We start from the raw sequence: 23,490 nt of genomic DNA, 5'->3' as shown, positions 1-23,490 counted from the left end.
TCGCATAATAACTTCAGAAATTGATTTATACTGTCATAAACCATTTCCCGAACTCGGGTTCAGTTCCATGTGGGCCGCAGACACAATGGTCAGGACGACACCTCAATGCTCTGTGACCTGTGCAGAAGTCATTGTACAAGGAATACATAAGCTTTGACAATCACCTATCGTGAATCCTGTTCTATCTATACACAGAGGTGATATCTCCTTATCATTACAGGCAGGTTTAGAATAATATATATAAACTGCAGTATAGTGATCTGTACAGACCAAGAAGTGGCACCTATTAGGCCTCTTTCAGACGGGCGTTGCGGGAAAAGGTGCGGGCACGTTGCGGGAACATGCACATTGTAATGCGTTTTGCACGCGCGTGATAAAAATCGCGCATGTTTGGTACCCAAACCCGAACTTCTTCACAGAAGTTCGGGCTTGGGATCGGTGTTCTGTAGATTGTATTATTTTCCCTTATAACATGGTTATAAGGGAAAATAATAGCATTCTGAATACAGAATGCATAGTAAAATAGCGCTGGAGGGGTTAAAAAATAAATAAATAATAATTTAACTCACCTTAATCCACTTGATCGCGCAGCCCGGCATCGCTTCTGTCTTCTTTCTTTGCTGTGTGCAGTAACAGGACCTGTGGTGACGTTACTCCGGTCATCACATGGTCCATCACCATGGTGATGGATCATGTGATGACCGGAGTGACGTCACCACAGGTCCTGTTACTGCACACAGCAAAGAAAGAAGACAGAAGAGATGCCGGCTGCGCGATCAAGTGGATTAAGGCGAGTTAAAATTATTATTATTATTTTTTTAACCCCTCCAGCGCTATTTTACTATGCATTCTGTATTCAGAATGCTATTATTTCCCCTTATAACCATGTTATAAGGGAAAATAATAATGATCGGATCTCCATCCCGATGGTCTCCTAGCAACCGTGCGTGAAAATCGCACCGCATCCGCACTTGCTTGCGATTTTCACGCAACCCTATTCATTTCTATGGGGCCTGCGTTACGTAAAAAACGCACAAAATAGAGCATGCTGCGATTTTCACGCAACGCACAAGTGATGCGTGAAAATCACCGCTCATGTGAACAGCCCCATAGAAATGAATGGGTCGGGATTCAGTGTGGGTGCAATGCGTTCAACTCACGCATCGCATCCGCGCAGAATACTCGCCCGTGTGAAAGGGGCCTTAGGCTTGGGGGCCAGGGCAAAAACAGTAGGCTCCAGCAGGTTTCTGGCATAAATGCCAGCTTTCTAATGGAGAAATACCGCTGTATCCATTGGTATTTTTCAGGCTGAAAGCCGGCATTTATGCCACATCCCATTTTAGTGAATGGGTATCTGGTGATGCCATATACAGTAACTCCAGTAGCCTGCTCCTCTTCTGGAGCAGACTATCAAATTTACTGACTGCAGATGTGAACCCAGCAATCTATCAAAACCAGTGACAAACCTATATCAACAGGCTGATCAGAGTGGATCCGGATGGGGGGCTGCTGCTTCCTACGTACAATCTCCACGATCAGTGAGGAGGACAAACGCTCAAACTCTTTCATCATTATCACCTGGTTGAAGTGCGATTCCTTTACAACAAAGTTTAGGCAGTGTTCCTGGTGAAGAGAGGGGTTAGGTCAGTAGTACTCCAACAATGTGTCTTGTGAACATTTCAAAAGCTCAGCGCACATTAATGAATAATCAAGTCTGAAGCATTCACCAAACTGGAATATTAACCCCTTCTGGACTGTCGTACATATACAGCGGAAGTCTTTTTAAAGGGCTTCTGTCACCGCCCAACTTTCAGTTTTTGACTTATTATATTTGTTAATGTAAGCAGATTCCATATATGACCCTCTTACCTCGGGCTGTGCAGTAATTACAGTAAAAAACGTACTTTTATTATATGTAAATTTCTTCTCTACCAGCAAGTTGGGCGGACTTGCTGGTAGCCGCCGCATCCTCTGTTTGAAAAAACGCCGCCCCCTCCTCCACTTGATTGACAGGGCCAGCGAGCGCTCTCCTCCTCTCGCTGGCCCTGCCTGCAGCCTCAAATCCCGCGCCCTGCGCCATACCGGTCGTTGTTCGGCGCAGGCGCTCTGAGAGAAGGACGGCCGCTCCTTCCTCAGTGCGCCTGCACCAATGACGTCAGCCCTACACCCTGGAGGGGAGGTCTTCTCTTCCGGGTGTAGGGCTGACGTCATCGGTGCAGGCCACTCCGGTCGTCATTCGGCGCAGGCGCACTGAGGAAAAAGCTGCCGTCGGTACGGCGCAGGCGCGGGATTTGAGGCTGCAGGCAGGGTCAGCGAGAGGAGGAGAGCGCTCGCTGGCCCTGTCAATCAAGTGGAGGAGGGGGCGTTTTTTCAAACAGAGGATGCGGCGGCTACCAGCAAGTCCGCCCAACTTGCTGGTAGTGAAGAAATTTACATATAATAAAAGTATGTTTTTTACTGTAATTACTGCACAGCCCGAGGTAAGAGGGACATATATGGAATCTGCTTACATTAACAAATATAATAAGTCAAAAACTGAAAATTGGGGGTTGGGGGGTGACAGAAGCCCTTTTAAAAAAATGATGCACGCTCACAAGCGACAGCCACCGGTTTTTGGCTGTTTCAAAAAGCAGGTACATGGGGGTAATATCAATGCAAATGGCAATAACGCCAACTGCAGACATTTTACACCTCAAATACCATGGTCAATTGTGCTTCGGGGGCCTTCGGGGGCTTCATGTGGTAATCAGGGAAGCCGTTCCTTCTCTGTGGTAGGCTAGATCCCGCTGAAAAATCCCAGGCTGCCACAACAGTAGTTCCATTGGATGCCTGCAGGTGGCAGGGCTCCACTGGAATATGCTGAATCTCCCATAGACAGCAGTCTGTGGTACAAGCGATTAAACAATTGCTTGTTAAAGTCACTTAGGGTTTAAAGGGGTTTTCCAGGATTTTAATATTGATGACCTGTCTTTAGGATAGGTCATCAATATCAGAAGCAAAATGGACGATTTGCCTTTTTTTTTTGTTGTTACTTCACCTCCTCCAAATAATTGAATAAAAAGTGATCAAAAAGTCATAAACACTCAAAAATGGTATCAATAAGAACTACAGATCATCCCACAAAAAATGAGTCATCACACAGCATCATAGACGAAACTATAAAAATAAGTTTTGGGGGTCAGAATAGGACTATGAAAAGAAAAAAGGAGACTTTTGTATAACTTACCAGTAAAGTCTCTTTCTCGCTCTTCCTTGGGGGACACAGGAAACCATGGGTATAGCTCTGCTCCCTAAGAGGCGTGACACTAAGTGAAAGCTGTAAGCCCCTCCTCCATCAGCTATACCCTCAGCCTGGAGAGAGAGACTGCCAGTTGCGTGTCCAAGTAGTGAAAGATAACCACCAACCGGAAAAAAAGAACTGTCAAGCCCCAACGGGGGCAACCAAGCCGGAACCACAACTGTAAACCCAAATGAAGGGCGGGTGCTGTGTCCCCCAAGGAAGAGCGAGAAAGAGACTTTACTGGTAAGTTATACAAAAGTCTCCTTTTCTCGCCCATTTTCCTTGGGGGACACAGGAAACCATGGGACGTTCTAGAGCAGTCCCAGAAGGGAGGGACCAGAACAACCAGACCAACACCCAGAGGCATCAATCAACTGCCGCCTGCAACACCAGACGGCCTAAAGCAGCGTCAGCCGACGCATGAGTATGCACCCTGTAGAATTTGGTGAAGGTGTGCAAGGAGGACCAAGTGGCCGCCTTGCAAATCTGCTCCGTAGAAGCCCGATTCCTCTGAGCCCAGGAAGCCCCGACCGCTCTAGTGGAGTGAGCGGTAACACCAAGGGGCGGAACCTTGCCCTTGGCGAGATAAGCCTCAGTAACAGCCATCTTGACAAAACGGGCGATAGCAACTTTGGACGCCGCCATCCCTCTGCGCGACCCCTCCGGAACCACAAAGAGCGAGTCAGTACGCCTGAAAGAGCTGGTTACCTCCAGATAAACCTTCAGCGCCCTGACAACGTCCAGGCGATGAAGCTTCCTCTCCCGGGGGTGGGAAGGGGAAGGACACAAGGAGGGGAGAACGATGTCCTCGTTCAGATGAAAGGTGGAGACCACCTTAGGAAGGAAGGAAGGGACCGGACGAAGAACCACCTTGTCCTGGTGGAACACTAGGAAAGGTTCCAGACAGGAGAGTGCAGCCAATTCGGACACCCTCCGAAGAGAGGTGACGGCTACAAGGAAAATAACCTTGCAGGACAGAAGCCGCAAGGAAACAGTCTGCAGAGGCTCGAAAGGAGAAGCCTGGAGCGCTGAGAGAACCAGGTTCAGGTCCCAGGGCGGTACGGAGGAACCGCGTGAGCCACGCCCTGAAGGAAAGTCTGGACAGGACCAAGGGGGGCCAGTGGGCGCTGAAACAAAATGGACAGAGCAGACACCTGACCCTTCAAAGAACTAAGACCCAGACCTTGGGCAAGGCCACTCTGAAGGAAAGACAAAACGGTGGGGAGAGAAAAGCGGAGCGGAGGAATCCCCAGATCGGCACAGAACCCCAAATAGGTCCTCCAGGTCCTATAATAGATCCTAGAAGAGGACGGCTTACGAGCGCGGATCATGGTGCGGACGACGTCCGCAGAAAAACCCCTACGCGTCAGGACGGTGGTCTCAACAGCCACGCCGTCAAACGTAGGGACCTTAAACGCGGGTGGAAGATCGGTCCCTGAGAGAGAAGATCTTCCCTGGCGGGCAGTGGCCAGGGCGCGTCCGCCAGGAGCAGCATGAGGTCGGCGTACCAAGATCGGCGGGGCCAGTCCGGAGCGACCAGAATCACCGAGACGCCTTCCGCCGCGATCTTCCGAAGGACCTTGGGCAGGAGTGGGATAGGGGGGAATATGTATGGACGCGCGAAGCCTCGCCAAGGAAGAACGAGGGCGTCGGCTCCGCAAGCTCCCGGATCCCTGGACAGATAGGCGGGGACCTTGTGATTGAACTTGGAGGCCATGAGGTCCACGTCCGGCATGCCCCAACGAAGGCAAATGGCCTCGAACACCTCCGGGTGAAGAGACCACTCGCCGGGGTCGACGGTGGTGCGACTGAGGAAGTCCGCCGCCCAATTGTCCACCCCTGGAATAAAAATTGCAGATAGAGCCGGGACGTGGGCTTCCGCCCAAAGGAGAATGCTGGCGACCTCCCGCATCGCTGCGAGTGCCCCCCTGGTGGTTTATGTACGCCACGGCCGTGGCGTTGTCCGATTGCACACGAACTGGATGACCCCGCAGCAGATGAGTCCAGTGTCGCAGAGACAGAAGGGCCGCTCTCAGCTCCAGGACATTGATCGAGAGTTTGGACTCCGATGGAGACCAAATGCCCTGGACGGATCGGGGAGGAAACACGCCTCCCCAGCCTAAGAGACTGGCATCGGTTGTAACCACCAGCCAGTTGAGCGGCAGAAAGGACTTGCCCAGAAGAGGGGCCTGTAACCACCAGCGGAGAGATGACCGCACCGGAGGCGATAGACGGAAGGGATGGTCCAGAGACTCCGGCGATTTGTCCCAGGAGGAGAGGATCGCCCGTTGGAGAGGGCGGGAGTGAAACTGCGCAAATGGGATCGCCTCGAAGCAGGCAACCATCTGCCCCAAGACCCGCATGCAGAAGCGGAAGGACGGTCGACGGTAGAGAAGGAGACCCCGAATCGCCCGACGGAGGGTCAGACGTTTTTCCGAGGGAAGACGTACCTCCGCCGCTCCCGTGTCTAAAAGCATTCCCAGGAAGACCAGATGTCTGGAGGGGGGAAGGGAGGACTTGGGGAAGTTGATGACCCAACCGAACCTCGCCAGGGTCTCTAGAGTGAGATCCACGCTGGCAGCCGCTTGAGAAAGGGACGGAGCCTTGATGAGGATATCGTCCAAATACGGCAGCAGAAAAACACCCCTGGAGCGGAGTAAGGCCAAAACCGGGGCCAGGACCTTGGTGAACACCCGGGGGGCTGTCGCCAGCCCAAAGGGAAGGGCGACAAATTGGAAGTGAAGGCGAATCGGAGGAAGCGATGGTGACACCGGGCTACCGGAACATGGAGGTAGGCATCCTGTATATCGATGGAAGACATGAAATCTCCCCGCTTCAGGGAAGCCACCGCGGAACGGAGGGACTCTATCCGAAACCGTCGAAGGAGGAGAAAACGGTTGAGCCTTTTGAGGTCCAAAATGGGCCGCACCGAACCTCCCTTCTTGGGAACTACAAAGAGGTTCGAATAGAACCCTTGGAACCTTTCCTCTAGAGGAACGGGGGTAATCACCCCCCTGTCCAGTAAGGCTTTAACAGCCGCGGAGAACTCGGCCGCGCTTTTCGGGTCCCGCGGAGGGCGGGAGCGAAAGAACCGATCTGGAGGGAAGGACGCGAATTCGATTTTGTATCCGGAAGACACAATTTCGAGAGCCCAGGCGTCGGAGACGTGAGCCATCCAGACGTCCCTGAAAAGGAGGAGCCGGCCCCCCACCTTCAGGCAGAGGACTGCTTTGCTGCGGGTGTGCGGGAAGCCTGCGGCCTGCGCCAGGAGGGCTGCGCCCGAAAAAACGGCTTCCTACGCTTATCCTGGGGAGGGGCCGAAGCGGCAGCTGCGGGGCGAGCCCCAGAGGTCCTGCGGGAGGACCGAAAACGAGACGCACCAGGGCGTCCGCGGGGGGCGCCCCTGGCTTGGGGTTGAGGAAGATGGGTGCTTTTACCACCCGTGGCTTCCGAAATAAGCTCGTCTAGGCGGGCCCCGAAAAGGCGGGAACCCGCAAAAGGTAGCCCCGCCAAGGAACGTTTGGAGGCAGCGTCCGCTTTCCAAACCTTCAGCCAGAGTTCCCTCCTGACGGAAACGGCCAGGGCGGAGGAGCGTGCTATAAGGGCTCCCGCATCAAGGGAGGCCTCACAAACAAAATTCCCAGCCCGAACAATAAGCTGGGCCAAGGAACGGAGGTCCTGGATGGGGACGTCCGAGTCCAACTCCTGCTCCAGCTGCATACCCCAAGCAGAGATTGCTTTACCCACCCAGGCAGAGGCAAAAACCGGTCTGAGGGCAGAACCGGAGGCAGCAAAAATGCCCTTGGAAAGGGTCTCCATACGACGGTCCTCCGCTGACTGAAGAGAGGACCCGTCGGGAACAGGAATGGCCGTGGTCTTTGACAGACGGGCCACAGGGGGGTCCACCTTGGGTGGGAACGACCAGGTGGCCACGACATCGGCTGGAAAAGGATAGCAAATATCCAGCTTCTTGGGATTGACAAAACGGGCGTCCGGGCGAGCCCAAGCCTTAGACACCACGGAAGAGAAATCAGAGTGGATTGGAAAGACTTTGGAGGCCTGCTTGGGTCTGATATAGGAGACGCTAGCTGCGTCAGAGCTAGGGGGGTCATCTTGCACTTTAAAGGTGTCACGAATATCAGAGATGAGTTGACCCATCGCTGAGGCTAGCTTGGACAGCAGGGCCGAGTCCATTTCCAAATCCGAAGCCGCCAATTCACCTTCAGAGGGCGAATCCTTTGGAGAGGAGAGGCCCGTCTGAGTGCGCACGCGTGGCGGAGAGAGAGAGGCATCCGAGGAGGAGGCGCGCTCTACTCTAAAACGCTTCTGAGAGTGCCTAGCTCGGGAAGGGTCACTAAGAGAGGGTGAACCCGCCGCAGCGGCAGAAGCGTTGGACCCGGAGGGTGCGACAGTAAGAGTGGCATCCTGCGGGGTAGGCGGCCCACGACATGGGTGAGGCTTTCCACGGCCTGGGACAGGGATCTAGCCCAGTCAGGCGGGTCAGAGGAAGCAGGGAGCGACACAGCAGGCGACTGAGGCTGTGGTGGAGCCCGGCATGCAGGACAGTGCGGATCAGACTGCCCCCGGGGAAAGGGTTCCCTACAAGCGGTACAGGCATGGTAGCAAGGCTTGGCGGCTGCAGAAGGGTCTGACATGGTGAAAAAAATGTTGCACTTAAAGGGGGAGACCCCAGAGAAAAAACGGAACAGGGATTACACCCAGGCAGCAGCACTGGTGGCACGGAGGGGGTTAACAGTCCTACCAGACCCGCGGACAGCGCAAGCGGCAGTAGTAAGGCAGCAGGCACGGAGGGTGACTCCTGAGGAAAGATGAAGAGCTTCAGGATCGGACGGCAGCAGAGGATTCCACGCAGCACTAGAGATGTGCTGCCCGACGAAGCAGGAAGCAGCGGAGCGCATGTGGGGAAGCTCCGCCCCCCCGCCGCGCTGAAGGAGAAGGCAGAGCCGCGCGCGGCAAAATGATTTAACCCCCAATAAAGATGAAGTGCCGGCCAAGCTAAAATGGCGCCGTTCGCGCCAAGTACGCGGGCCCCGCCGCGCCTGGATGAGGCAGACGGCCTCCTGCCCACAGCCGTCCCCCCGATGCCCTGCCGCTGGAGAAGACCGAAGTCCCCCCAAAGGATGCCCGGTAAGTTGCCGGCCCTGTTATGCCCATAAGAGCCCCCAAGAGAAAATGTGTCCCTGAAAAGGGGCACCGAACCTCCCAGCTGGGATGGTAGGGAATGCGGGGAGGCGGTCTAACTGAAGTTCCCCCTCACCATTAAGGTGCCCCCAATGAAAATGTGCCCCTGAAAGAGGCACCAAAAAACCTCCCTGGGGGGGAGGGGGGGATGATGGATGGAAAACGCTCGTGAGCCTTCAAGCGTAGTCGTAGCAGCGGTGGGAGGGAGGGAAAGGGGGAGGCTGGAGCAGCCACTCTCACCATCCGCTGTCTTCACCCTCAATCCATCCAGCAGGGTCGCCCCTTCAGCTACTGGCACCGCAGTGGCAGGAAGCCGGGGGAGGGACTTGGCGTGCGGGCGACCCTTGAGCTGGCGGGACGCAGGGGAGCGAGGCTGCCCTGGTCCACCTTGTCTTCTGTGGGGGAGGCGGCAGTGCGGAATTAACGGCACTGGCGCAACTCAACCCCGGGAGAAACAGAGGGGTCTAGTGCGCCTCTGTTGTCCCTGCAAGTAGAAAAAACCCGAATTAAAAACAACAAATAACGCAAAAAATAAAAAATTATAGGAAAGCGACCCTGCCTAAGCAGGGAGTGTCTTGCCTCCTTGGACACAAAAACTGGCAGTCTCTCTCTCCAGGCTGAGGGTATAGCTGATGGAGGAGGGGCTTACAGCTTTCACTTAGTGTCACGCCTCCTAGGGAGCAGAGCTATACCCATGGTTTCCTGTGTCCCCCAAGGAAAATGGGCGAGAAAAATATTTTTCCCAAAGTTTTAATTTTTTTAAGTATTAAAACACAAGAATTATCTAAATGTGATATCGTTGTAAGAATACTGACCCGGAGAATGAAGGTAACAGGTCAGCTTTACTGCATAAGGAATGCCGTAAAAACAAAATCCATAAAACCCTGACAAAATTGCATTTTTGCTTCCCACTATATCATATGCAATATTAAATGGTGCCTTTAGAAAGTATAACTCATCCCACAAAAAAATAGCTCTCATATGGCTATGTGACTGGTAAAATAAAAACTGGTATGGCTCCAAGAAGGCCAGAACTGAAAGGGTTAAGTTAGAGCAAAACCTGTGGTGGACATAGAATACATTACATACGTGACATCTGGTGCTTCCCATGCTGTGGAAAGTAACAGCCTTGATCGGGGCCCGCCGAGCATTACCTTCAGCTGGTCCAGCTGCAGCTTGTTGGCATTTTCACACACTACAAGGACATTCTGAAGGTCAACAGAGGCTTCAATGTACTGAACGCAGAGCTGCTCCAGACGGGACAGCTTAAAGTGCAGAGCTAGTTTATACACATCCATAATGAGGAGGACGTCCTGGACATGACCTGTGGGGGAGCAGTCATCAATCTCTATTTCAGTAATGCATTGTGGGAAATACGTCAAGGAGAGTATATTTACTTATTCTGATTTATAAGAAAGAGTTTGTACGGATCATGTGATCTACTTTACTGGACTCCAAGAGGATTCTCCTCCCTTAGGGTCTATTCCACAATTCCGTTCCGGAAAAAAATAGAACAGGTCCTATTCTTGTCCGCAAAAGATTAGGCATTTTCTATTAAGTGCCGGCGATGTGCGGTCCGCAAAATGCGGAACGCACATTGCCGGTGTCCGTGTTTTGCCGATCCGCAAAACACACACGGATGTGTGAATGGACCCTTACCAGAATATAAAATCCTGTTAGTTAGGCCTCATGCACACGACCGTTCTGTTTTTTTGCGGTCCGCAAAGCGCGGATCCGCAAAAAACGGAAGCCGCCCGTATGCCTACTGCGGAACGGGCGGCCCATCGGAGAAATGCCTATTCTTGTCCGCAAAACGGACAAGAATAGGACATGCTATATTTTGTTTGCGGGGCCACAGAACGGAGCAACAGATGCGGACAGCACACGGAGTGCTGTCCGCATCTTTTGCGGCCCCATTGAAGTGAATGGGTCTGCAATAAATGCAGCTCAGATGCGGACCACGACAACGGTGTGCATGGGACGTTATTGATATGCCCTCAAACTCACTGGTGTAATAAATTTAAAAAATTGATCTCAACAAGGTGACTGGTCACCATCCTGCCAGCCCCAACCCTGCCTTGTGTAGTGATTATTAGAATATGGCCAGATTTACCTTTTCGTGGGTACTTTATCTTGTCTGTGTATAAGAACTGCATGAGGAGTTCAAATGGCCGAGCTTCTGCATCTCGGATCACCACATCCAGCATGGGAAGAGACCGGCTTGTTTTCTGGGGACCACTTGTATTCTCCTGCTGCCCATTTAGGCCATCTTCTTCTGGATCCTGCTTTTCTTTCTGATTGTGCAGAAAACAATAAGTATATTTTAATAAGCCGAATGCATAAAGGCTTAAAGGGGCTTCTCATCTCTGACATTGGTGGCATATCACCATAGGCAGATAGGTGTGGGTCCCAGAGGGTGGGACCTGCACCTATCTCTAGAACGGGCCCCTAAAGTGATGAAAAGTGCACTACACAAGCGCACTTGGCGATTTTCACAACTCCCACAGAAGTGAATCGATAGCGCACTGCGCATGCACCGCCACCTCTATGGGTGTGCCGGAACTCCCATTGAATTTAATACAGATTGGCCGTGTGTGTGTGTGGTGGCTCTCTTTCAGTTTGTGGGGCCCGTTCTGGAGACAGGAGTGGGTCCCAGAGGTAGGACCTGCACCTATCTGACATTGCTGGCATAACCTAACAAAAGTAATAGAGTATTTCATGAAATCTAAACTACCAAAGCTCATTCTGCTTGTGTACTTCCATTCCATTTATTATTCTGCCCTGAAAGTGAGATAGATATTTTCAAAGAGAAATGAAATGTAAGCAATATCCCCCCCAATAGTCTTCCCATGTTAGAAACATTCTGATAAAAAATAGATGCTCGTCTAAAAGGGTGTAAATCTTTTTGCCTATGGCCAATTTTAAAACTTATTATAAATGTACTAAACAGTATATAAAGCATTTCATAAACTCATATCTTAATATATACAGAAACAAATGAAGGAGAAAACCACCCACACGGATCAAACACCATCACTGTACCCACCTGTCGCAGCCGCTCTATTGCTTGAGTGATTTTCTTCTGCAGATATTTACATCGCGCAGTGATAATGGAAATGTGTCCCCTGACGCGCTCCTCTTTCTAGAATTGGTTTAGTGGGAAGGCGGGAGAGAACACTTGGTAAGAGGTTTATTCAGTAATAAAACTGTGTAATTGTACAACTTTGCAGATATCTTGTAAAACACACACACACACACACACACACACACACACACACACACAAGCTTTGTCAGACTTGTAGGCACTATAAAGATAAGCTGTCTATACTCTTCTAATTTATATGGTGGCATCCCGACTCTCCCCAGACACAAATGTCAGGAGAGATAAGGATCAGGCATGTTGGATTCAACTGACAAGTCCTTTTGTTAGCGGGGAGATGAGTTGCTGCAAGGAGTCCGACAGCAGCTTTTGCGCCTCTCCTGTTCACTACATATGCACTCCTGGCGTAGCCGAGCATGCGTATGTAAGGAAGGATCACGTGTATGGTCAGGCTTGAGTCGTGTTCGCACGACAGATTTTTCATGCTCTATAATCTGATGTGGATTTTCAAAAGAATTCATGGCAGAAGTCTGAAGCTGACCCTCAGATCTGCAGTTTATCATGGCAGGAATCTATTCAATCGGCTAATCTGTCCACAGCTACCCACCATGGTTTTCTACTGACCTCTCACTTATTATGAAATATTGAATTCAGTCCCCATGCAGGTAGCAACACTAATTTCCCATGAAAACAAGGTGGATATAATGTGGATTTCAGCACATATTTCTGATGAGTAACATACCCATAGGTTTTTCTATACAAAGAAGAGATCAATATTCCTATGTGTACCACAAAAATGAGCCATCTAAGCAATTAAAAAGAACTACTCTTATAATCCAGCACCTGCTCATAAGACGCACCTAGGTTTTAGAGGAGGAAAATCAGAAAGAAAGAAAAAAAATTATAATATATATATATATATATATATATATATATATATATATATATATATTTTTTTTTTTACAAGACCCTCAAGACTTCCAATTAGGCCCTCAGTGTTTCTCAGACCTCATATCAAACCCCTAGTGTTGATCAGGCTCTCATATCAGACCCCCAATGTTGAGAGCCGAAATCAGACCCCCAGTAATTCTCAGACCTGATCCCCAATGTGTCTCAGACCTCATAACAGACAAAAAAAAACTATAATAATAAACTTACCTCTCCTGCTTTAGACGCTGCCACCCTGTTGCACAGTGCTGTGACCTGACGTCGCACAGAGTGAGGTCAGAGCACAGCCCCAGCAGATGAAGACCAGGGAGCAGTGTGTATAGCCAGCACAGGGAGCACTGTATTCACCGCTCCCCGGTCCTACCATGCTAATAATGGTATTCGCTCCATAAGACTCACTAACACCCCCCACTTTTTGGGGGAAAAAGTGAGTCTTACAGGGTGTAAAAAAAAAAAAAAAAAAAAAAAAAAGATTTTTGTAAAACTTACCAGTAAAATCTCTTTCTCGCTCTTCATTGGGGGACACAGGAACCGTGGGTATAGCTATGTCCTCTAGGAGGCGTTGACACTAGTAAAAGCTGTTAGCTCCTCCCCTGGTAGCTTCAGTTTGTGCACAAGCAGTAGGAGAAGCAAGCCAACCAACGAAAAAAATGTGGAACACCAACAATGCCAAAGGACCCAAAGGGGTTCTAACCAGCAACTGCAGCGAAACAACAACACTGGGTGGGTGCTGTGTCCCCCAATGAAGAGCGAGAAAGAGATTTTACTGGTAAGTTTTACAAAAATCTCGTTTTCTCGCCCATAATCATTGGGGGACACAGGAACCATGGGACGTCCAAAAGCAGTCCACAGGGAGGGAAAAAACACAGACCCATGGAAGCAAGCGTCCCTGCAGGCATCTAAGAAACTGCCGCCTGCAAGACCATGCGGCCCAAGACAGGGTTCGCCGATGCATAAGTATGCACCTGGTAAAATTTTGTGAATGTGTGTAAGGAGGACCAAGTAGCCGCCTTACACAACTACGCGGCCAAATCGCGATTGCTCCGAGCCCAAGATGCGCCCACCGCTCTGGTGGAGTGAGCCGTGACACCTAAGGGCGGAACCCTGCCCTGGGCACGGTATGCTTCAGCAATTGCAGACCGTATCAAACGTGCGATTGCCACCTTGGAGGCTGCCAATCCCTTGCAAGGACCCTCCGGAATGACAAAAAGGGAGTCCATACACCGGAAGGAACTGTAAGCTGCTAAATAAATCTTCAGAGCCCTGAAAATATCCAAATGGTGTAACTCCCTTTCCTTAGGGTGTGAAGGAGAGGGACACAGTGAGGGAAGGACAATTTCTTCGTCGATATGGAAGTCAGTGACCACCTTCGGGAGAAAGGAAGGAACGGGCCAGAGAACCGCTTTATCCTTATGAAGAACCAGGAAGGGTCCTCTACAAGAGAGCGCCGCCAACTCGGACAACCGTCTGATGGATGTGATAGCCACAAGAAAAACTACCTTCCAGGACAGGATTTGTGAAATCTCCCGCAAGGGCTCAAAGGGAGAAGCCTGGAGCGCTGAGAGGACTAAATTCAGATCCCAAGGTGGTAAAAGGAGGACGGTATGGAGGAACCGTATGTGCCACTCCCTGAAGGAAGGTTTTTTACAGGCCCCAGGGGGGCCAGAGGGCGCTGGGAAAGGATAGAAAGCGCCGACACCTGACCCTTCAAAGAACTAAGGGCTAGATCAAGGTCCAACCCTGATTGTAGAAAGGATAGGATCGTGGGGAGAGAAAAACGAAGTGGGGGGGGGGGGGGGGGGGGATGTTCCGGCTTTCACAGAAGCCCAGGAAGGACCTCAAGGTCCTGTTATAGATCCTGGACGATGCAGGCTTCCTGGCCTGAATCATAGTGCGGATGACATCCGCCGAAAACCCTCGATAGCCACGCCGTCAAACGAAGAGACCTTAAGTGCTGACCCTGCGAAAGAAGGTAGTCCCTAAGTGGCAGTGACCAAGGGACATCTCCTAGAAGGAGAAAGAGGTCGGCGTACCACGTGCGATGGGGCCAATCCAGGGCGACTAGGATCGTCGGAATGCCCTCCATCCTGATCTTCCGTAGAACCCTGTGTAGGAGGGGGAAGGAGGGAAACACGTAAAAGGAGGGAGAACCCCTGCTAAGGGGAGATCAGGGTGTCCACTCCGAAAGCTTCAGGATCAATTGCTCGGGAGAAAAAGGTGGGAAGCTTTTGATTGAGTCTTGAGGCCATCAAGTCCACATCCGGGCGACCCAAACGCAGACAGATCGCCTCAAACACATCCGGATGCAGGGACCACTCGCCCGGATCTATTGTTGTCCTGCTGAGGAAGTCCGCAGTCCAGTTCTCCACACCCGGGATGTAGATTGCTGAAATTGCCGGTACGTGGGCCTCCGCCCACCGCAAGATCTTGGCAGATTCCTGCATCACGGCGAAGCTGCGCGTTCCCCCCTGGTGGTTGATGTACGCCACCACCGTGGCATTGTCCGACTGGACTCTGACCGAGCGACCCCTTAGGAGATGGGTACAGTGCCTGAGGGAAAGAAGAATCGCCCTGAGCTCCAGGACATTGATCGGAAGCTTGGACTCCGACCGACACCATGTGTCTTGGACTGTCCTGGACGGGAAAACTCCTCCCCAACGTTGCAGACTGGCGTCGGTGGTAACAACCGTCCAGGACATTGGAAGGAAGGACCTTCCCAGAACTGGAACCGACAGCCACCAACAGAGGAACGACCTCACCTGAGGAGAGAGGCGGATGGGACAGTCCAGACTCTCGGATGATTTGTCCCAGGAGGACAGGATCGCTCTCTGGAACGTGCGAGAGTGGAACTGGGCAAAGGGGATCGCCTCGAAACAGGCGACCATTTTCCCTAACGTCTTCATGCAGAGGCGAATGGATGGGAGCCTGCAGTTGAGAAGAAATCTCACGGAGCAGTGTAAAGCCAGGCGCTTGTCCAGGGGAAGGCGAACCTGTGCCGCTTCTGTGTCCAGAAGCATGCCCAGAAACACAAGTTGTCCGGAGTGAGTAAGAGATGATTTCTGGAGATTGACCAGCCACCTAAAGCGTGCGAGGGCTTCCAGCGTGATCTCTATGCTGCTCAACGCTTGAGCGAAAGAGGGAGCCTGGATGAGGATGTCGTCCAGATAAGGCATAAGGAAGATACCTCTGGAACGGAGCAGGGCGAGAAGAAGGGCCAGTATTTTTGTGAAGACCCGAGGCACAGTCGCCAGCCCGAATGAAAGGGCGACAAATTGGTAATTATAGTCTCCAATTGCAAACCTCAGGAAGCGCTGGTGGCTCCGCGCAATGGGGACGTGAAGATATGCGTCCTGGATATCTACAGCCAAAAGGAATTCCCCCCGTTCCAGAGAAGCAATTACGGAACGAAGGGATTCCATCCGAAACCGCTGGAGGCGGAGGAACCTGTTCAGCAGTTTGAGGTCCAGGATTGGGCGCACAGAGCCCTCCTTTTTGGGGACCACAAAAAGGTCTGAGTAGAACCCCTTGAACCTCTCTGCCGGGGGAAAAGGAGAGATGACTCCTCGGTCCAGGAGGGACTGAATGGCCTGGGAGAAGGCGGCCGTCCGCTCGGGGTCCCGTGGAGGCCGGGACGAGAACTCGATTGCATACGCTGAGGATACAATTTTGAGTGCCCAAGCGTCAGAGATGTGGGTCCGCCAGACGTCCTAGAAGAGGGTGGGGGCGCATCTTCAGGCTGAGGATTGCTTAGCCACGGAAGGTCAAACGGCCCGAGTCCTGGGACGCCAGGATGGCTGCGCCCAAAAGGACGGCTTTTTGTGCCGATCCTGGGAAGTAAAACTGCCCCTCCCCCACCCCCCCCCTGCGGAAGAGCTCGCCGCGGGGCGGGAACTAGCAAATCGACGAAAAGGCCTACCACGGGAGGAACCTGACCTGGTGTGTGAGGCACGCTTCGCTCTAGGTTGTGGGAGATGAGTGCTCTTACCTCCTGTGGCCTCGGAAATAATTTCGTCCAGCCGGGTCCCAAAGAGACGGGCCCCAGCGAAGGAAAGTCCGATTAGAGAACGCTTGGAACTCGCGTCCGCTGTCCACACCTTTAGCCAGAGCATGTGGCAGAAGGAGACTGCAAGCGTTGAAGAGCGCACAATAAGGGGGCCTGCGTCCAAGGACGCCTCGCAGAGGAACTTCCTTGCCTGGATGATCAGCTGTCTTGCCTCCTATTGACACTAGAAAAAACTGAAGCTCTCTCTCCAGGCTGGAGGGGGTATAGCTGCCATGGGAGGGGTTACAGCTTCTGCCTAGTGTCAACGCCTCCTAGAGGACATATCTATACCCACGGTTCCTGTGTCCCCCAATGAATATGGGCAAGAAGAAAAAAATGGTAATATGATGACCTAACGCTCTTTTTAACACATAATCCAAGAAGCACTGAGCAAACTCTATTTATTCTCCTTGATCCACTAACAGTTATGACTTAAAAAATGTCTTTGGATCAAAATACTTTAAATTTCTGGACTGTACCATTAGTAACATCAGGACATCATATTATTTGAATGAAGTGCTCATGCATTTTACATTCTTAATGCTGGAAATAAATTAATTCATCTCAAACTTTGCATTCAACACAGTGTGCCATGGCTTTTCTCTTTTATGTGATATGTATTGAAGAACCCTTCATAAAGTGGATTTAGATGGGCAAATTATTTGCCTGTCTAAAAGGAGCAGCCGATCACCCGATCAATGATTAAAACGCTTGTTCATCGGGTGATCCGGTCGTTCGTGCAGGCATCTAAATTATCGTTTCTGGGCAGCAGACCGTGCTGTCTAAACAGCAATCTGCTGGCCAGGAACAATACAGCTGTATGAGCATGAGAGATCGCAAAAGCAATCCCTCGTCCTCAACTGTGGAGGGGATCGCTGCATATAAATGAAGTGCTCCACCCCCACTAAACGAGCAGCCAACTGTCATGAAGGAGCGCTTGCCTCCTGACAATCTGCTGCTCCTCGGGCACGTGTAAATTCTCCTATACAACACCTGGACAAAAAGGTGTGTTGGTGCCATTGTACGTATATATGTGAAAGGTAATCTCTATTTTACAATCCACAGCTATTTAATACTTAATACAATGTAATCTCGGCTGGTTAAGAAACTACTCACTTCTCCCAAGATAAACTCCACATCACAGAACTGTTGGTTCTCAAATAACCTTCCATAATCCTCATGTAAAGTGCATTTCGGATAACAGGAGAACTGAAAAAAATAAAATAAAAAAAGATGCAAAAATGGTTTGAAACGAGCAATTGAGACATTTCCCTCACCACACAAAGAAGCTAATCCTTTAAGACATAAAATATTCTAAAAACTTACCACTCATTTATTTTAATATTGATGGGTGGAAATTGTTACTGTAGTTTTATGACTTCCATATCAGTTGCAGTTTTTTGGACTTCCTCTGAAAACCGCATATTACAGCGTCTCAGCCTCTCCAGCCTCCAATAGAAAGTCCCTGTAACACTTCATTATAATGGAAGTGAATGGGCCTGGATTTAGACCCTCTGCTAGTAATAAAAATATCCACTTTCTCTCTGTATATACACACCAGTGTCTTGGCCATTCAAACATTATTTTGGCACCCATTCATCAAGGATCTCCACTAAATAACACTGCAAACCGCATGGGTGATTAGCGCATGCGCTGTGCACAGTGTTAACATGCCCCTCCCTCATCAGCAGCCATATTAACAGCCATTGAACAGTGCAAACACAAGTGGCTTATTGTGCTACACCACATTTCATCTGCAATGGATACTGCAAAGCAAATATATGTCCAGACTTAACATCCCCATCAAAATTAGCTATCTTTACAGATGGGGTTGTCTTGAGGAGACAAACTGCTCCCTTAAACTTAAAAGGATCTAGAGAAATCCTAAACTTTCATATAACTAGCTTTTTCTGCTATGGATCACTTGCTGCACAATTAAGCTTTAGTCTATGAATACTTGCCTGGCCCCCCTGAACAATAACCCAGCATGCTTATTTGTTCAGGTCTTACGTCCGCAGCAAAGCGTCCCCACATTGTCGTACCTCTACTACAACTATGTTTGCCAGTGTGATTGTGGAATGCTGAATTAACTTGACACTACACAAAACAGGACCTGTGATCTGCATTCTGCTTTGCCCACCTCCTACACCAAGAATCTATGACCCGGTTGAAGTCAGCTTTCCATCCCTACTGTAAACGTGGATTTGCACGTGCAGATTATCGGGAATGAACGTTCCTGCAAATGCTCGCTCCAGATGATCTGCCCGTCTGAAGGTGGCGCTGATCACCAGATGAATGAGCAAAACGCTTGTGCATAGGGTGATCCTGCAGGCACCTAAATTATCGTATCTTGGCTGCAGATTGTGCTGTCTAAACAGCGATGTGCCGGCCAGAACCAATGCAGCTGTATGAGGACAAGCGATAGCGGCCGTTCGTTTTCATACTGTGGAGGTGATGAGTGCATGTAAATGCAGAGCTTCACCTCTACTGAACAAGCAGACGTCTGTCAGGAATGCTTCCTTCCTGATAATCTGCTGCTGCTCAGCGCGTGTAAATGCGCCTTAAAAGAGGCATCTAGTGTGACTTATCAGGTTGCAGGAGACTCTGATGATGTTAAAATAACCTCCAGCCCTGTACCAGCCATTCTAAAATGAGCAGTAACTTGGACTGGCTTGCTCTGTCTAATTACGCAATAAAAAGTGACAAAAAGGACCAATTACAAATGTATAATAACTAATTATTTTTCTTCCTCCCTGCCAGGCTCGACTTGCACTCTTTACATCACTTTGCGTTACCTGAAAGCGATACATTTCTCCGCTCCTGACATTGTTATCCACAGTCCCTCCAAAGATATACATGGCATCAGCGATAACGGCTGCAGCGTGAAACAGGCGCCCACTAGGCAGCTGTAATACAGGGTCATGGATATTATTTCACCATAACCGACATCAACGGATTGTACATTTTTGTTGAGGGGTGTATTTAATAGTCCAGAGTATATGCTTTTGCAAACAAATTCAGACACAGCAGTAGGGTTATAGCCTAATAATGAAACATCCCATAAATGGAATAAAAACCACACACATACAAACACATTAAATACATAAATATTGAATATTGAAGAGGGGGCAGAGCAGGAATCTGTTTCCAAATGCTCAGATAAGGGCAGCCTGAAGTTCAGACCAAGGCTGCTGTGTGCCGCTCATTAAGGGCAGAACAGTTTAATAGTGTTGAGCAAACTATTTTGGTGTTTTTATGTTTAGCATACAAGGTTCGGGTTATCTAAGTATTCCATTATGGATTCCGCTAGCACGGACCATAAGTTATGGTTTGTGGTAGGGCTACAGCTATCGATTATTTTTGCAATCAAGTATTCTATTGATTATTCCAACGATTAATCGAGTACTCTAATAAGAAAAAAAGTGAATTAAAAGAACATTTTCCTTTTTAAAAACTCATCAGCCCCCCTGTGCCATCAATCCTCAGCACCATCAGCCCCCCTGTTCCATCAATCCTCAGCACCATCAGCCCCCCTGTGCCATCAATCCTCAGCACCATCAGCCCCGCCGTGCCATGTCCCCCAGTGCCATGAGCCCCGCCATGTCCCCCAGTGCCATGAGCCCCGCCATGTCCCCCAGTGCCATGAGCCCCGCCATGTCCCCCAGTGCCATGAGCCCCAGTGCCATGAGCCCCAGTGCCATGAGCCCCGCCGTGCCATGTCCCCCAGTGCCATAAGCCCCGCCGTGCCATGTCCCCCAGTGCCATAAGCCCCGCCGTGCCATGTCCCCCAGTGCCATAAGCCCCGCCGTGCCATGTCCCCCAGTGCCATAAGCCCCGCCGTGCCATGTCCCCCAGTGCCATAAGCCCCGCCGTGCCATGTCCCCCAGTGCCATCAGTCTCTCCATGCCGCAGGAGAAGGACCGCACTGTCGTCTTCTTCCCAACATGCACGGGACCTGATACCACACAGCATCAGGCAGCGCACGCTGACTATGTGTGCATGCCAGGCCCAGGACAGTGCAGCGCGGTGCCGAAGGGAGGCCACGGAGTGGCGAGTAACAGCCGGCTTTACTTCACTCACGCTCTGTGGTCACATGATCAAAACGAATCCTCGACTGAATTGAGGACTTTTTGTGTCGATTACATCAAGTAATCATTGCAGCCCTAGTCTGTGGTAGCGGAATCTATAACTAAATTCTTAGATAACCCGAACCTTGCAAACACAAGTTCGCTCAACACTATTTAAAAGGCTATGCCCATCTAGCTCCATTCCCACATATTAAAATAAACCTATAGATCACAGGCTCAAGCCAATTTTCCTACCAGGAATTCTCATGTTCCTGTAGGAATTTCCTCGTTCCCCAGCTTCTGAACGTTTGAGGTCGGTACTACTCCTCTGACAAATAAGCAACTCCGGGACTCTCTACTTCAAGATATCAGACTCTCACCCACCGAAAAAACATTCAAAAGAAACCTGAAAACCCACCTCTACAGACAAGCCTACAACCTACAGTAACCCTGCTGTCACTATACCACCATGACCACTACTGTGTTCTTCTCCCATCCACTGTAGATTGTAAGCCCTTGCGGGCAGGACTTTCTCTCCTTCTGTACCAGTTTGTAACTCGTCTTGTTCATGCTTATTGTACTTTTTGTTTTTTATTATGTATGTATCTTATGTACGGCACCATGGAATAAATGGCGCTTTAATAATAAATAATAAGCAGCACGGGGAAAACATCACAGCACTACTCACTTCTACGCGCAAGTCTATAAATTATTATTAGAATCCGCAGTACAGGAAAGCCTCAGAGCCGCCATATTTACTTCTATTGCAGAGAGGGGTACCTGGGCCGGGAGCAATACGGCCAGCCACGCAGAAAACAATAAAAGGCAATCTGCACAACCATGGCTGTAACCAAAATGGATGGGATACAAAAAGAGGCATATCTACGAAATGTTGCAGAGAAAAAAAAATTCTTCCACTCCTGTAGACTGCAACAACATTTGGTAAGGAGGAAAAACTGCTCAAGACAGTAATCTGGACAAAGTGCCAGGAGACTTTTGTGGTTTTTACCTCGCTGTCTGGACTGGGCTGTATTACCTCCCAGGATTGGGAGTCCACATCATAGCAATGCAGTTCATTAGGCAAAGTGTTGTCTGCCGCTCCACCAAATACATAGAGGTGGCGATCAAAGGCCACCATTGTGTGCCCATAACGCCTTTGTGGAGGCGGTGGTGACCCTCGCAGTAGGTGCTCAGTAGGAATGCGCATCCAGCTGTTTGAACAAAGTAACAGGTTAGATACAGACCTTTATTGGACAAAACATTGAGAATACAAGTTCTGAGTAGCTAGGCCAATGTCCCCCATCTAGTGTGGTGCTCAGGCCCTCTGCGTATGGCTCTTCAGTTGGTGGCAGTAATAAATACTGTTGTGAACTAGTATCAACAAGGATGACACCGTTTTTTACTTAGAGTTTCACCCTTTTAATGTTTATTTGTGTCTCGTACACTAGAAGAGGTTAAGAACCTCTGCTCGACACAGCTTCACATAAACCGTAATGTTTTTATGACTGACAAAGGATGCCTAACATTTGAATAGACCTTTGAGATTACAGATCAACATGTCAGAATTTTGGTTGGGAAGTCGCAAATTTTTGTTCAAGTCCTGTTTTGCGCAAAAAATTGCCCCTTTTTGCTCCATCTCCATATGACAGGGCATGGGTAGGAGGGTGAAGGGCTTAAGCGGACACCTTTATCATTACTTCCACCAGATTTCTAGGGCAAGTAATTCCAACATAGTATTCAGATTCTGGTGCACAGTACAGCTGAGATGCACTAGAATTATTAAGTGACATGCGCTTCTTAATAATTTTGGAGTATCCTCCGTCACAGCACTCAAGATCAAAACTGGCTTTAGAAATAGTCTTGAAAAAAATCTCCACTTAACACCGTTAAACCTAACCTTCCTCAGATAAAGTGTTATTCCTTATGTACATGAACAATGTCGGACACATTTTGAAAAGTCACTTTAAGGGTGCATTCACACGACCGTATTTTTGGCTCCGCATCCGTTCCGCAATTTTGCGGAACGGGTGCGGAACCATTCATTTCAATAGGGGTACAAAAGATGCGCTGTCCGCATCAGTATATCCGTTCCGTGGCCCCTCAAAAAAGATAGAGAGGACAAGAATAGGCATTTCTATCATACGGTCGGCTACATTCACACAGCCGGTATCTGTTTTTCTGATCCGCAATTTACAGACCGCAAAACACATACGATCGTGTGAATGTAGCCTAAACAATGTTGAAACCATATTCCGTTCAGTAAGAGGAAGTTTCTTTTTTCCTCATTGGTACAATCCCCAGTAATATTATAAATACAAAGAGCATTTAAAGTGAATTTTTAAAGGGGTTGTCTCACTTCAGCAAATGGCATTTATCATGTAGAGAAAGCGAAAACAAGGAACTTACTAATGTATCAGGGTGGATAACAATCAATGATTTAAAAAAAAAAAAATGTATTGGATTTTTTTGATTTAAATCAGATTTTTTTTAATATAAAATGCTTTTTGAGGAAAATATATTACCATCCAAAGGTTATTCCATCATGAAATAAAGATTAGTTTTTTAATTATGTAGAATAAGGCTGTATATGTTTAATTTTTTGTGGTAATTAAATTCCATTAATCCATTCACAATGTCATGCTCTTCCAGAGGTTTTTGTAAGATTATTGGGCAGTTTCTCTGCCTACAAGATATTATCACAATTGCTTGGTTTAACTTTTGCAGTTCTCAAAACTGAATTTGACTCAGCAGAGATCACATGCCTCTTCTTCACAGCAAAAATGTTATAACATGAACAGAGTTGAGAAAAAGACCTTAATCCTAACTTCTACAAACCTATGAATGCAGAATC

General features: G+C 49.3%; 1 protein-coding gene across 4 annotated transcripts in view; it reads right to left on the bottom strand.

Annotated features, from left to right (window-relative positions):
• Positions 1-23,490, bottom strand: part of LZTR1 (leucine zipper like transcription regulator 1) — a 63,302-nt gene that overhangs the window by 5,542 nt on the left and 34,270 nt on the right. For all 4 annotated transcript variants that reach the window (XM_040415991.1, XM_040415992.1, XM_040415989.1 and 1 more), the window contains exons 9-15: positions 21,649-21,850; positions 19,368-19,478; positions 17,689-17,781; positions 11,529-11,624; positions 10,596-10,776; positions 9,637-9,806; positions 1,467-1,623 (exon numbers count right to left, since the gene is read on the bottom strand). In XM_040415991.1, coding sequence (XP_040271925.1) covers positions 1,467-1,623; positions 9,637-9,806; positions 10,596-10,776; positions 11,529-11,624; positions 17,689-17,781; positions 19,368-19,478; positions 21,649-21,850 — 1,010 coding nt within the window. The remainder of the gene's footprint in view (positions 1-1,466; positions 1,624-9,636; positions 9,807-10,595; positions 10,777-11,528; positions 11,625-17,688; positions 17,782-19,367; positions 19,479-21,648; positions 21,851-23,490) is intronic.

The sequence above is a fragment of the Bufo bufo genome, chromosome 2 (genome assembly GCF_905171765.1).
Source record: "Bufo bufo chromosome 2, aBufBuf1.1, whole genome shotgun sequence".
NCBI classification, from domain to species: domain Eukaryota; kingdom Metazoa; phylum Chordata; class Amphibia; order Anura; family Bufonidae; genus Bufo; species Bufo bufo.
The sequence above is the reverse complement of the archived record's forward strand: the minus strand, read 5'-3'. Positions and strand labels throughout refer to the sequence as shown.